The sequence below is a fragment of the Castor canadensis genome, chromosome 1, assembly GCF_047511655.1.
Source record: "Castor canadensis chromosome 1, mCasCan1.hap1v2, whole genome shotgun sequence".
In the NCBI taxonomy this organism is placed as follows: Eukaryota; Metazoa; Chordata; class Mammalia; order Rodentia; family Castoridae; genus Castor; species Castor canadensis.
This window is the reverse complement of record NC_133386.1, coordinates 139993713-140007163: the sequence shown is the minus strand read 5'-3', so window position 1 is coordinate 140007163 and position 13451 is coordinate 139993713. Positions and strand designations below refer to the sequence as shown.

At 37.6% G+C, this 13451-nt stretch overlaps 1 protein-coding gene across 4 annotated transcripts in view; it reads left to right on the top strand.

The window, feature by feature from the left end:
- Positions 1–13451, top strand: part of Nup98 (nucleoporin 98 and 96 precursor) — a 109289-nt gene that overhangs the window by 16157 nt on the left and 79681 nt on the right. For all 4 annotated transcript variants that reach the window (XM_020169148.2, XM_020169145.2, XM_020169147.2 and 1 more), the window contains 7 exons: positions 570–671; positions 772–948; positions 2999–3138; positions 5008–5115; positions 6119–6299; positions 8207–8370; positions 13185–13322. In XM_020169148.2, coding sequence (XP_020024737.1) covers positions 570–671; positions 772–948; positions 2999–3138; positions 5008–5115; positions 6119–6299; positions 8207–8370; positions 13185–13322 — 1010 coding nt within the window. The remainder of the gene's footprint in view (positions 1–569; positions 672–771; positions 949–2998; positions 3139–5007; positions 5116–6118; positions 6300–8206; positions 8371–13184; positions 13323–13451) is intronic.

Here is a 13451-nt window from a genome sequence, read left to right as displayed (position 1 = left end):
GGTACTATGGTTCAAGTCAGGTCTCTTTGCACTTTCAAGGCCTGCACTGTACTGCTTGAGCCACACCTCTACCCTGAAATGAACTCTTGTGTACTGTCTCCCAGTGTCACTAAATCAGCCTTTAACCTTTCAATATCTATAATATTAATTTATTTATTTTTGAGATGGGATTTCATTATGTTGCCCAATCCGGTCTTGAACTCCTGGGCTTAAGCCATCCTCCTTGCCTTAGCCTCCATAGTTTACTGGGAGTAGTTGGGATTTCAGGCATGTACTACTTGCTTGAAAAAGTTAGGCTTTTTTTTTTTTTCCTTTTTTGGCTGTACTAGAGATCAAATCCTCAGTCTCCAGATATGTTTAAGTGTCCTTATTTTCCTTGAGGACAGTAAAACAGCTGTGGTATAATTTTTATGTTATAGTCTGATGAAAGTTTGAGGAAGTTTTCACATTGGACTATTGGTTCTATTCAAATGAATGAATGTTAAAAGAAATACTAAACCCTTTTCATTCAGTCACTTAATTTACATTTTATTTTAAATTCTAATTTACCCCGGATTTTGCTTTTTCAGATACTGGCTTTGGTACCACTAGTGGAGGGGCATTTGGAACATCTGCATTTGGTTCTAGCAATACTACTGGAGGCTTATTTGGAAACTCACAGGCCAAACCAGGTAGGAGCTTTATTTGGAATATGAGTTTATTTTTGTAGTACCTAGTTGATTGACTCTAATCTCTTTAACCTTTCGCCCCACTCTCCTTCTGTCTCCCCAGGAGGATTATTCGGTACCAATTCATTTAGCCAGCCAGCTACTTCCACAAGCACTGGTTTTGGGTTTGGTACATCAACAGGAACATCAAATAGCTTGTTTGGAACTGCAAGCACAGGGACCAGTCTTTTCTCTTCCCAAAACAATGCATTTGCACAAAATAAACCAGCTGGCTTTGGGAGTAAGTAGTCATCAGTGGACTTGTGTATCTGACAATTGGATTTGCTTACTTGATAGATTTTCTTTTCCCTTTTCCCTGTTCATTCACCTTCTTTTTCCACCAAATGGCAAAAATATAGAAATATGAGAATTTCAAAATGTGTCAAGAAGTTTAATGGGGTGTAATCCTTAAAGATTGAGATTTGAGAAGCTCTAGCATTTAAGGGATATAGAGGGGAAGAGATGTGTGCTATAGAATGGCCAGAGAACCCAGGCATTGGTGGCTTATGCCTATAATCCTTGCAATTTGGGAGGCTGAGATTGGGAGGATTGCTGTTCCAGGCCTGCCCAGGCACTAGTTCTTGAGAACCACATCTCCAGAAAACAGCCATAGTAAAATGAAATTGAGGTGTGGCTCAAGCAGTAGAACACCTCTTTTGCAAGCACCTGAGTTCAAGCCCCAGTTCCTAAAAAAAAGAAAGAAAGAAAGAAAGAAAAAAAGAAAAGAATTGCCAGAGAGAATGAAAAGCCAGGTCAGAGTAGAGTCCTTGACATAATGTATTGGAATCAATAGCATTGTGCTATAGAGGCACCTTCTTGCCTCTGTTTCACATTTGATATAATAAGCAAGAATGACAGTACTGTACATGACATGATTGCTCATCCATTCCTTATCCATGGCAGATGTTTTGAACTAACGTTCCCTCTTTTTTTTTGGTGGCACGTAAGATTGAATTCAGTGCCTCATGCTTGGTAGGCAAGCACTGTACCACTTGAGCCACTCCCCCAGTGGTGGCCTCTTTTTCTTTTAGTCCAAATGTGTCTTGGGCTTGCTTCTCCACACAGGTGCTATAAGGCAAGCAGGTGTACTTTATGAGGTGATAGATTTCTGGTAAAAGAGCATTGTAGGCTAGGTAGTTAGCCAGCTATCAATATTTTTCAAAGGGAAGGTTGGTGGGATGTTGAAATACTTAACTATGCCAATATCAAATGCAATCTAAGGTGCTTATCCAAAAGAAATATGCCTACTGACTTCAAGCTATATTTTAGAGTTAGGGTTAGTTATTAATAATAGCACTGTGCCAATGAGAAATGATAAATCCTCTTAACTTGGTAACTAGGCTTTGTTGCTTACTGTCATTTCTGGTATCATACATATAACTTCTTTAGAAGAAGCATCTCATTTTGATAGTCCTTAGATAGCACTTAAGTTTATTTATATGTAGTAGTTTATAAACTTAGCTTTTTGAAAAAATAATCAGACAATCTGCTCTTTCCTTTTTTCTTTTTTTCTTTCTTTTCTTTCCTTCTTTCTTTCATACTGGAGCTTGAACTCAGGGCCTACAACTTGAGCCACTCACCAGCCTGTTTTTGTGATGGGTTTTTTTCAAGATAGGATCTCAAGAACTAATTGCCCAGGCTGGCTTCAGACCTTTATCCTCCTGATCACTGCCTCCTGAGTAGAGGATTATAGGCGTGAGCCATCAGTGCCTGGCTCTGCTGTTTATTTCTTTATTAGTTTCTATAAATAATCAACAATGCTACTAAGTTTTCTAAACTTTTTTGGAGGTATTAAATTTTACTTTAGCTTATGTTTGATTGTCCACAATGGGACCACTTAGATCTTCTAAATATTTTGATTATGATGGGTAAATTGAAATAATATGTAAATAAAACTGTGAGCCGTTTGAGTCTACTGTGACAAGATATTTTCTGAGAGAAAATTTCATTCAGTATCTGTTCTTACTAAATAAGAAAAGGGTGAAATAAGATGAAATTTGTTTCACAACAAAATAGTGTTTCTTTTAACTTGTCTTCTTAAAATACCCAAGGAGGTCATTATAAGCACTTAGCTGATTAAAGAATTCAGACTTTGTTTTTCTTGAAAGTTGTGAGCCTGGAAGTATGGGTGTCTATATGAAATACATCCTTGAATATATTTATTCAGGAGAATCAAAAGATAGAAGATTTGAGAATGTGAAAGTACTGTTGCCAGTGCCATAACCCACTTCTAAGATGTTTTATAGATTCTTATTTACTGTTTAGTTCTCATTTTCCTTTATAACTTACAGATTTTGGAACAAGTACTAGCAGTGGAGGACTCTTTGGAACTACAAATACCACCTCTAATCCTTTTGGTAGCACATCTGGTTCCCTCTTTGGGCCAAGTAGTTTTACAGCTGCTCCTACTGGGACTACCATTAAATTTAATGTATGTATTTTCTTATTTTCTTCCAGTCTTTGTGAAATGTGTTTGTTTTCCATTTGTTTGGTTTTTTTTTTTTTTGTTTGTTTGTTTGTTTTGTCAGTATCGGGGCTTGAACTCAGGGGTTCATGCTTACTAGGCAGTCACTCTACCACTTGAGTCACTCCACCAGCACTTTTCTGTGTTGTGTGGTTTTTTTTTTTTTTTAATCTTGAAAAGATAGAAAGACCCTATCTTGGGTCTCTCAAACTGTTTGCTAGGGCTGGCTTCAAACCATGATCCTCCTGATCTCTTCCTCCCGAGTAGTTAGGATTACAGGTGGGAGCCACTAGTACCCAGCTCCCACTTGTGTATTTCTTTGTGTGTAAATTATAAAATTGTTCCTCTTTGCAGTTATGCAGGCTTAATTTAACTCTTCCTGAAGGATGTGTTAAAAACAAAATATGCAAATACTTATTTAGTAGACAGGAAAAGTTGTGAAACATAAATCTAGATTATGATGTTATTTTAATTGTTTATAATAGCGCATATAAGGTAGCATTTTAATGTACTATGTTCATAATTGTCCCCTGAATGGCCAACCATTCTTTATAGAGAAGGGGCAAGCTAAAGAAAAATAATTGAAAATAAGGCTTCTTTAAGAGATATAGAGGGCTAAGTGTGGTGTCTCAAGCCTGTAATCCTAACTACTTAAGAGGAGGAGGTTGGGTTTGAGGCCAGTCCAGCTCACAAGACCCCACCTCAACCAATGGCTGAACATGATTGAGTTCACCTGTCATCCCAGCTGTGCAAGCACAAATTGGAGAACTGTGGTCCAGGCTGGCCCACGAATAAAGCAAGACCTTATCTCAAAAATAACTAACACAGAGAGTGTTGGTGAAGTGGCACCTGTCTAGCAAGCAGGAAGCTCTGAGTTTAGCCCCCTCAGTACTGCTGTGGCAGGGTGGAGAGTGGAATAATTTATCAGTGTGGTGCTGGCAATTGAATACAGGGTCTCACGCATGGGGCAATAAAGTTTTGTTTTCTTCCTTTCTTTTTTGAGAGTTTGGGTGTAGGATTTTGTTCAGAAAAATGTGGGATGCCTTGTGATGTAAATGATTAGGGGATGCTTAGAATAAGCTGGAGATGCAGAAATAAGGCATGGCAAAAACTCAGGGCTTTGTGTCTGCAAAACAGGTGCTTTATGGCTTGAGCCATTCTTCTGGTCCATTTTTACTCATGTTATTTTGGAGATGAGGCCTTGCAAACTATTTGCCTGGGTTGGCCTTGAATATCTAGTCTCCTCATCTTAGCCTCAGAAGTAGTTAGCATTTGCAGGCATGAGCCACCAGTCCCCGACTTCCATATGTCTTAAATGCACTAGCAGTTACCAAACAGATATTCTCAGACAGAACATGTGGTAACTTAGACATAAAGATTTAAATATAAAGTGAACTGGGTAAAGCTTTCCTTATGCATATAATACTGCTTGTATTGTAGCATACAATGGTTTGGAATGGATTAGTTCCTGGGTTTGTGATAAACTTTGTTACTAAGCAATTTATTCAGATAATATTGATGTGTAGGAAGATGAGAAATGCAATATATTTTCATCAAGCTCCCTTAAAACCATCTTGTATGTGTTTTTGCTTTGCTTTTGAGATGGGGTCTTGCTTTATTGCCCAGGCTGATCTTGAATTCCTGGGCTCAAGTGATTCTCCCATCTCAAACTCTCATTAGTTGGGGCTATATTGGAATACACCACAGCATTTGACCCCATCTTGTTACATAAGCTCTAGGGGCTAGTTCTAGAGTTAAATGATTGAGAAATTGTGTCTGTGAGAGGAGAAATATAATAGCATGGATTTGGAAATGTGCTTTTGTCTTATTTTGCAGCCTCCAACTGGTACAGATACTATGGTCAAAGCTGGAGTGAGCACTAACATCAGTACCAAACACCAGTGTATTACTGCTATGAAAGAATATGAAAGCAAGTCACTAGAGGTCAGTAAAATGCCATACAAAAAAATCTGACATTTTGATTATTTTTAGGATTAAGTGGTTGACATCGGGACTGGGTAAAAACCTTCCATTAACCAACTTGTTTTTTAAAATGGTGTATTATTTATAGATATCTCTTAGTGGTCTATTGTGGATGAATGTTATTTACATTACACTGGGCAATATGTGAGTGTATGTACGTACACATAGTGTTTTTAGTAAACTTGTATTAAGTGTATTGCTTAGTAAGTTTGCACCAAATGGAAGGATCCAAATTAAGAAACAGCATTACTAACATGCTACATGTTCCTCTGTGCCATACCTCACTTCACAGTCCTTTCCTTCCAGAGGTAACCACTGTTTTGACTGCCAGATTTTTGTTCATTTTTGAATTTTTAGGTGTTTGACTCTGTAACACTTGTGCCAGGCCTTCATCCCAGTTTTGAAGTTTATATAAGTGGAATCTTATGCTTATCCATTACATTTCATGAAGTTACTTTGTTCATTCTCATTGTTCTGTAGTATGTTGTACATTTTGACTGTCAGTACTAATTTTAGCAATTGCTTCTTATATCCAAAACTGTGCTTGCTATTCTGGAATGTTCAGAAATCTCTGACTTGTGAGACAAATTGTTAAGCTTTATTTCTTATTTCCTTAAATTTCCTGAACCCCTCCCAAATCCTCCATCTTTTATCAACTTGATTTTTGTATGTAGGGGCATTTTATAAAAGTATTTTTTTATTTGTAAAAAAAAATTAAGATATGGTTGGCTCTTTGGCCTGCAGTGTTACAGTAATTATGGCCTGGATTTTAATATCTATTGAAAATGTTTGATACTAAATAAGGGAAGTGTAATGATAATAATATCAATCTGTAGTTTTCTGTGTTTTAGTCATATTTGCTATGTGAACTTAGAACTTGAATACTAAATTCATGTATTTACTCTCCTAAGAGATTGTTTTGAGCTGCATATTAAGATTGGAAATATGTTTTCTCTACCTTTAGGAGCTTCGTTTAGAGGATTATCAGGCTAACCGGAAAGGTCCACAAAACCAGGTGGGAGCAGGTACCACGACTGGCTTGTTTGGATCTTCTCCAGCCACCTCCAGTGCAACAGGACTCTTCAGCTCCTCCACTACTAACTCAGGCTTTGCATATGGTCAGAACAAAACTGCATTTGGAACTAGTAAGCACTTTATTGGACCACATGAAGGAAAGATGGACAAGTAAAAGTAAAACATAATTGTCAATATGTGATTAAGTGCTATGGAGAAAAATAATTCAGAATACTGGAGAAACAGGGAGTGATACATATTGTACAAATGGGGAGAAATACAGGCCTAAATGAAGATGGTTAAGGAGGGCTTTATTTTTTATTTTGGCAGTGCTGGAGTTTGAACTCAGGGCCTCAAGACTTGCTAGGCAGATACTCTACCACTTGAGCCATTCCACCAGCCAGGGCTTTCCTTGAGAACATTCACCTATCCTAAAGGTGAAAGAGCAAGTTGTAAGATTTCTTGGGGTAAGTTTTTCAGCTAGCTGGAACTGAATTTTTGCCAAAGAGGTAAGGGCATGTGAGGAGGAGTATTCTGGGGAATATGAGGGTTATATTTCATAGAATTTTGCCAGGTCAGTATTAAGAGTTGAATCTTTATATGATTTGGTAAGCTACTAAGAACTGTTTGGAGGGCTGGGAACTGGACTTAAGCTGTAGAATGCCTGCCTAGCAAGTGCAAAGCCCTGAGTTTAAGCCTCAGTGCTACCAGAACATAAAGAGTTGTTTTAAAAGAGAAGTCATGGCTAGGGGAGTGGCTCAAGCAGTAAGAGTGCCTGCCTACCAAGTATGAGGCCCCAACTTCAAACCCCAGTGCTACCAAAAAAAAAAAAAAGTCTTAGGGTTGGGGAAGTGGCTCAAGTGGTAGAATACTTGTTTAGCAACTACGAAGCCTTGAGTTTAAACCCCAGTTCCATAGATAATAAATAAATAAATAAATAGGTCATGTGATTATGAGTGAATGATCATTCTGAAGACTACTGTATATATGATAGTAGACTGTAAAGTGGAAACAAATTAGTTCAAAAGCTATGTACCATCCATGTGAGAGATGAGAGTGGCTTGAACAGGATGATTTAAGAAAAGAACTCCTAGGTAGAGCATAAGCCTGGCATACATGAAGCCCTGGTTTCAATTCCTAGTACTTAAAAAAAAGATCCTACTAAATTCTGTACCCTATTTAATTGTGTGCCTTGGTGATTTCATGTGGGTTGTAAAATAAAGGAGTTCAGAATGATGGCTAAATTACTTTATAAAAATATTACTTTTGTAAAAGTAGTGCAAGTATATGGTACAAAGTTCACAAATACAAAAAAATTTATAACCAAAGATGTCTTCTTTCCTTTTACTCTTCCCTAGCCACCAGTTTGCCTCTGTGAGAACAAGCAAAAGTTACAGTTTTTTTGTCATAGCTTTCTAGAGAAATACATAGACAAATACATGTTTATCTAAGTGACATTTAACATTTTTTTCAGCCTTAGTGATCTCTGAGTTAGTGTAATGCACATAGTTCTTTGTTGTTTTTGTGTTTTTGAGACAGGGTCTCAGTAGGTAGCTCAGGCATTCACTTTGTCTTGCCTCATTCTCCTGATGCTGGGATTAGAAGTGTGCACCACTACTCCTGGCTTGGGTAGCACATATTTATTCTTCAGTACTATGTAGTAGACCTTATTCTGTATATATTGATGTAAAGAAAAAGCCTTGTACTTAAGAATTGTTTAGTCTAGCAAGTTAAAATGAAACATAAACTTTGTATGTTATCTTATAAAATAGATGAAAGCTGTAAGCTCACAAAGGAAGGTCATTTAGCCCAGTCAAGGTTTCTGGTGTCACAGTGTTACTGTAGAAATCTAATCTAGTCCTTACTGAAGGAGGGTTAGCAAACAAATGTAGGGTAATTGATAGAGTATTAGGGGTTGAACTTAGGCCCTCATGGAATGTAGGGTAATACAGATAATAGATGACACAGACTTTTGTTTGATTATTGGATAATGTGAGGTATTTATTTTTTTCCTTCCTTTTTTTCTTTTTCCTAAAAGGTACAACTGGATTTGGAACAAATCCAGGTGGTCTGTTTGGCCAGCAGAATCAGCAGACTACCAGTCTCTTCAGCAAACCATTTGGTCAAGCCACAACCACACAGAACACTGGCTTTTCCTTTGGTAATACCAGCACTCTCGGACAGCCAAGCACAAACACCATGGTAAGGAAATAGACCTTTAAATAATTCACGGTCTTATTTGTAGAGCCATGTAATGAAACTTCTAATCATGTCATGACCTACCTCAAGTTCTGTCTCTACTGCCATTCTTTAAAAGCTGGAGATATTTAGTAAAGGGCAAAAAACAAACTCTGTGAGTAATTAAAACCTAGGTTGCAACTGAGGTTCTCCTCTATTCGTTGAGAGTCTATGGAGCAGGTCATTTATCCTTTTCTCTGAGCATTTTTTTTCTCATCACTAAAAGCTCACTTAGTGGGACACAGTTGTCTGTCTTGAAGCTATATTTCGTGACACTGACTGTAGCCATTCTGTAGAGTGTAGGAGTAAATAGTTACCAGTTACTAGCTGGATTTCAGAATGTTCTTTCAGCTTGTTCCTGTGTAGTTGGGGAAAAAAAGTCTAGTTATTTGGTAGTGAAAAAAAGTTAAACCTAAAACATAGAGCCATATTAATTAGATAATTGCTCCTTCTGTGCCTTAAGTGAAAGTTGTCACAATTGTTGTTTCTAGCCACCCTCTTTTAGGGAAGTATAAAATTAAAGTTGATTTGAGGTATGATTAATTGATTAAAATTCTTGAAATTTACCTGGTACTTAAATTAGAGATGCTTTGCCTGATTAGATCACAAAATCTTCAAAATACTTACAGACTGAATTTATCAACATGTGAAGAAAATTATGCATCATGACTAGGTAGTATATATTCTAGAAATGTTGGTTCAACCTATGAAAATTAATCATAATTATGGTAATGGAATAAAGAACAAAAATCACATGATCACCTCAGATGCAGAAAAAGCATTTGATACCCTTTAATGATTAAGAAAAAGCACACAACAGAGAACAGAACAAAACTCAGAATAGCCAAAACAATCTTAAAAACTAACAAAGTTCAAAGACTTTAAGACTTACTAAAAAGTAATAATAATCAAGACAATGATGTCAGGCATGGTATCTGGTACCTATGATCACATCACTTGGAAGCCTGATGCAGGAGGATCTTTAGTAGAAGGCCAGTCTATGAATCCCTGTCTTAAAAACAAATGAAAAAATCCAAACAAACTGCTGGTTACTGGCATAAGGAGACATATATAGATCAGTGGAGTAAAATGGAGAGCCCAGCAATAAACACACTTATGGACAAGTGATTTTCAACATGGGTATCAAAACAATTCAGTAGGGAAGAAATAGTCTTCAACATGAAAACTCTTAAAAGAAAATGAGTTAATTCACAATAGCCAAGTTATGGAAACAGCCAAGATGCCCCACCACTGACGAATGGATTAAGAAAATGTGGTATCTGTACACAATGGAATTTTATGCAGCCATGAAGAACAACGAAATGTTATCATTCGCTGGTAAATGGATGGAATTGGAGAACATCATTCTGAGTGAGGTTAGCCTGGCCCAAAAGACCAAAAATCGTATGTTCTCCCTCATATGTGGACATTAGATCAAGGGCAAACACAACAATGATATTGGACTTTGAGCACATGATAAAAGCGAGAGCACACAAGGGAGGGGTGAGGATAGGTAAGACACCTAGAAAATTAGCTAGCAGTTGTTGCCCTTAACGCAGAGAAACTAAAGCAGATACCTTAAAGCAACTGAGGCCAATAGGAAAAGGGGACCAGGAACTAGAGAAAAGGTTAGATCAAAAAGAATTAACCTAGAAGGTAACACACACACACAGGAAATTAATGTGAGTCAACTCCCTGTATAGCTATCCTTATCTCAACCAGCAAAAACCCTTGTTCCTTCCTATTACTGCTTATACTCTCTCTTCAACAAAATTAGAAATAAGGGCAAAATAGTTTCTGCTGGGTATTGAGGGGGTGGGTGGGAGAGGGAAGGGGCAGAGTGGGTGGTAAGGGAGGGGGTGGGGACAGGGGGGAGAAATGACCCAAGCCTTGTATGCACATATGAATAATAAAATAATAAGAATTAAAAAAAAAAAAAGAGAAAAAGAAGAAAATGAGTTAGAACTGGGTTCAGGTGGCTCACAACTGTAATCCCGGCTCCTTGGGAGACAGAGTAGAGGAGGATCTCAATTTGAAGCCAGCCTTGGGCAAATAGTATGAAAATACCCAACACAGTACAAGCAGGGCTGGTAGAGGGCTCAAATGATAGAGCACCTGCCTAGCAAGTTTGAGGGTCCTGAGTTCAAACCCAAGTACCACTAAAAAAAAAAAAGAGAAGAAAAAGAATCCAAGTATTGTGGCACACTGTAATCTCAGGTTCTAGGGAGGCAAAGATCAGGAAGATTGTGGTCCAAGACCAGCCTGGGGAAAAAAAAAAAAATGCAGGACCCCCCCATCTCAACCAATAAGCTGAGCACAGTGATGTACACTTGTAAATCCAGCTGCATAGCAGTCTAGGCCAGCCTAAGCAAGAACACAATATTGTATTCTATAACTAAGCAAAAATGAAAAGAAAACCCACAAATGGAAGAAAATACTTGCAAATCATATATCTGATATAGTAGGACTTATATGCTGAATAAAAATAAAATAAAAAACTAAGAAGAAAGTAACCCATTTAAAAGGGGCCAAGAAATTGAATAGACATATTTTCAAAGAAAATATACAAATGGCTAATGAGCATATGAAAAGATGCTCAACATCATTAGTCATCAGGGAAATACAAACAAAAATGTAAGACTACCTCATACCCGAAGGCTAAAATAAAAATGAGAGACAGTGGTAAATATTGATGAGGACTCATACATTGCTGATAGGAATCTATAATGATCCAACCACTTTAGAAAACAGTTCACTGATTGTTTGAAATGTTAAACGTAGAGTTATCACGTGATCCACCCTTTGTACTTCTTGGTATTTACCCAAGAGAAATGAAAACACAGGTTGTAACGGAAGTGATCATAATAGTACTATTCATAATGGCAAAAAAATGGAAACAATCCAAATATTTGTCAATGGTAAATGGATAAACAGTTGTGGTATATCCATACAAATGGTATATTATTTAGCCAAAAAATGGGATGAAGTACTGGTATATGCTACAACGAAGATGAACCTTGAAAACATAGTGAAAGAAGCCAATCACAAAAGGCCACTTTTTTTTTTTTTTTAAACAATTCTGTAATCGTAGCAATTGGGAGGAGGGAGGGGATCAAGAGGATCACCATGAGACTAGCCCAGAAACTGTTTGCAGACCCCCAACCATAGACTGGGCAAGGTGGTGCATGTCTGTCTCCCAGCTAGATGGGGAAGCACAGATAGGATCACTTCCCAGGCTGGCATGGACATAAAGTGAAAATCCTGTCTCAAAAGTAACCAACACAAAAAGGACTAGTGGAGTGCCTGACGTGGTAGAATGCCTACCTAGCAAGTACAAGGCCCTGACTGAGTTCAATCCCCAGTACCACCAAAGAAAAAACTAAAACAGATTTTCCTGATCATGTAGAATGTTCAGAATAGACAGATCCATAAAAACAAAATGTAAATTAGAGGACTGAAGGTATGGCTCATGTGGTAGAGTGCTCTCCTAACAAGCATGAGGCCTTGGGTTCAACTCCCAACACCACAAAAAACTAATGGTACTTTGAAATGGGACGTGATTGCTAGTGAGAGTGGAATTTCTTTTTGGAGTGATGAAGATGTTCTAAATGTAGATTGTAGGATGGTTGTGTAACTCAGAACTTAACTACCAAAAACAAAAACAAAAACAACCACTGAGTGTCCACTGTAACTAAATGAATTTTATGGCATGTGAATTACATTTCAGTGCTATTTAAAAACGGGATGGAGGCCTGAGGGTATGTCTCAAGTGGTAGAGTATTTGCCTGGCAAGCATTAGGCCCTAGTTTCAAACACCGGTGCCACCAAAAAATAAGGGTTGGAGATATGGCTGAAATGATGGTGCGCCTGCCTAGCCTGAGTTCAAACCCCAGTGCTGCCAAAAACAAACATACATGCTAGGGTTGTAACTCAGTGGCATACCATTTATAAGGCCCTGGGTTTAACCCCAGCTCTACAAAAAATAGAAATAAATAAAAATACAGTAAAACTGTCAAATCAGCGGTAGCACATTAGGACAATATTTTCTATCATTATCTAAAGTATTAATACAACACATTGTTAATATTAGGTGATCCAGACTTTCCTTCTTTGAAATGAATTGCAATTTTCTATTAAGAATTAAAGTTTTGGGGGCTGGTGATGTAGGTCAGTGGTAGAGCATTTGTCTAGCATTCTCAAGGCTATGGGTTATATCCCCAGCACCACACACAAAAAAATTTTTTTTTAAATTGACCTATTAATGTTATGTTACTTACTCTATCTGTATTGATTTGACTACTGTTTTCAGTTATTTGATTCAAAAGTGTACTCCCCAGCTTAGTATTGATTAGTTCTTTTGGCTGCTTTGAAAATGAAGCACCCTATCATTCAATTTTGCTTTTACTGCTGCAGTGGTGACATCTCTTAGAGCTCAAGAGGTCATACACATTCTTATTACTTGCCCAACCTTGGAGCCCTTCATTTTAGGAACAACAGAGGCTTAGGTTTAGATACGAATTTATGGTCTTCCTACTCACAAGCTGTGTTGTCTTGGGAAAAATTTTCACTGCTCTGATCTTTATATTCTTTTGGAAAATGGGGAAACTATACTTTCTGCTTTTCAAGGTTGTTATGAAGAAAAGAAATGCCGTATGGAAAGTGTTTAGCACTGTATCTCTCATATATGCTTTTTTTTTTTTTTTTTAAAGATAACTATTAACGTAGGACTCTAAGAAAATTATTATGGGATATTTTTCAGTCTATATTACTTTTTGCAGGGCTTATTTGGAGTAACCCAAGCCTCACAGCCAGCAGGTCTTTTTGGGACAGCTACGAATACCAGTACTGGGACAGCATTTGGAACAGGAACAGGTCTCTTTGGGCAGACCAATACTGGGTTTGGTGCAGTTAGTTCGGTAGGTGTTAACAGTTGACTTTAATTTGAAGTTTATAATGTGTTCAAGGAATTTATAAGAAAGATGTCATTGGGCTAGAGGTGTGGTTCAAATGGTAGGTTTTACCTAGCATGCACAAGGCCCTGAGTT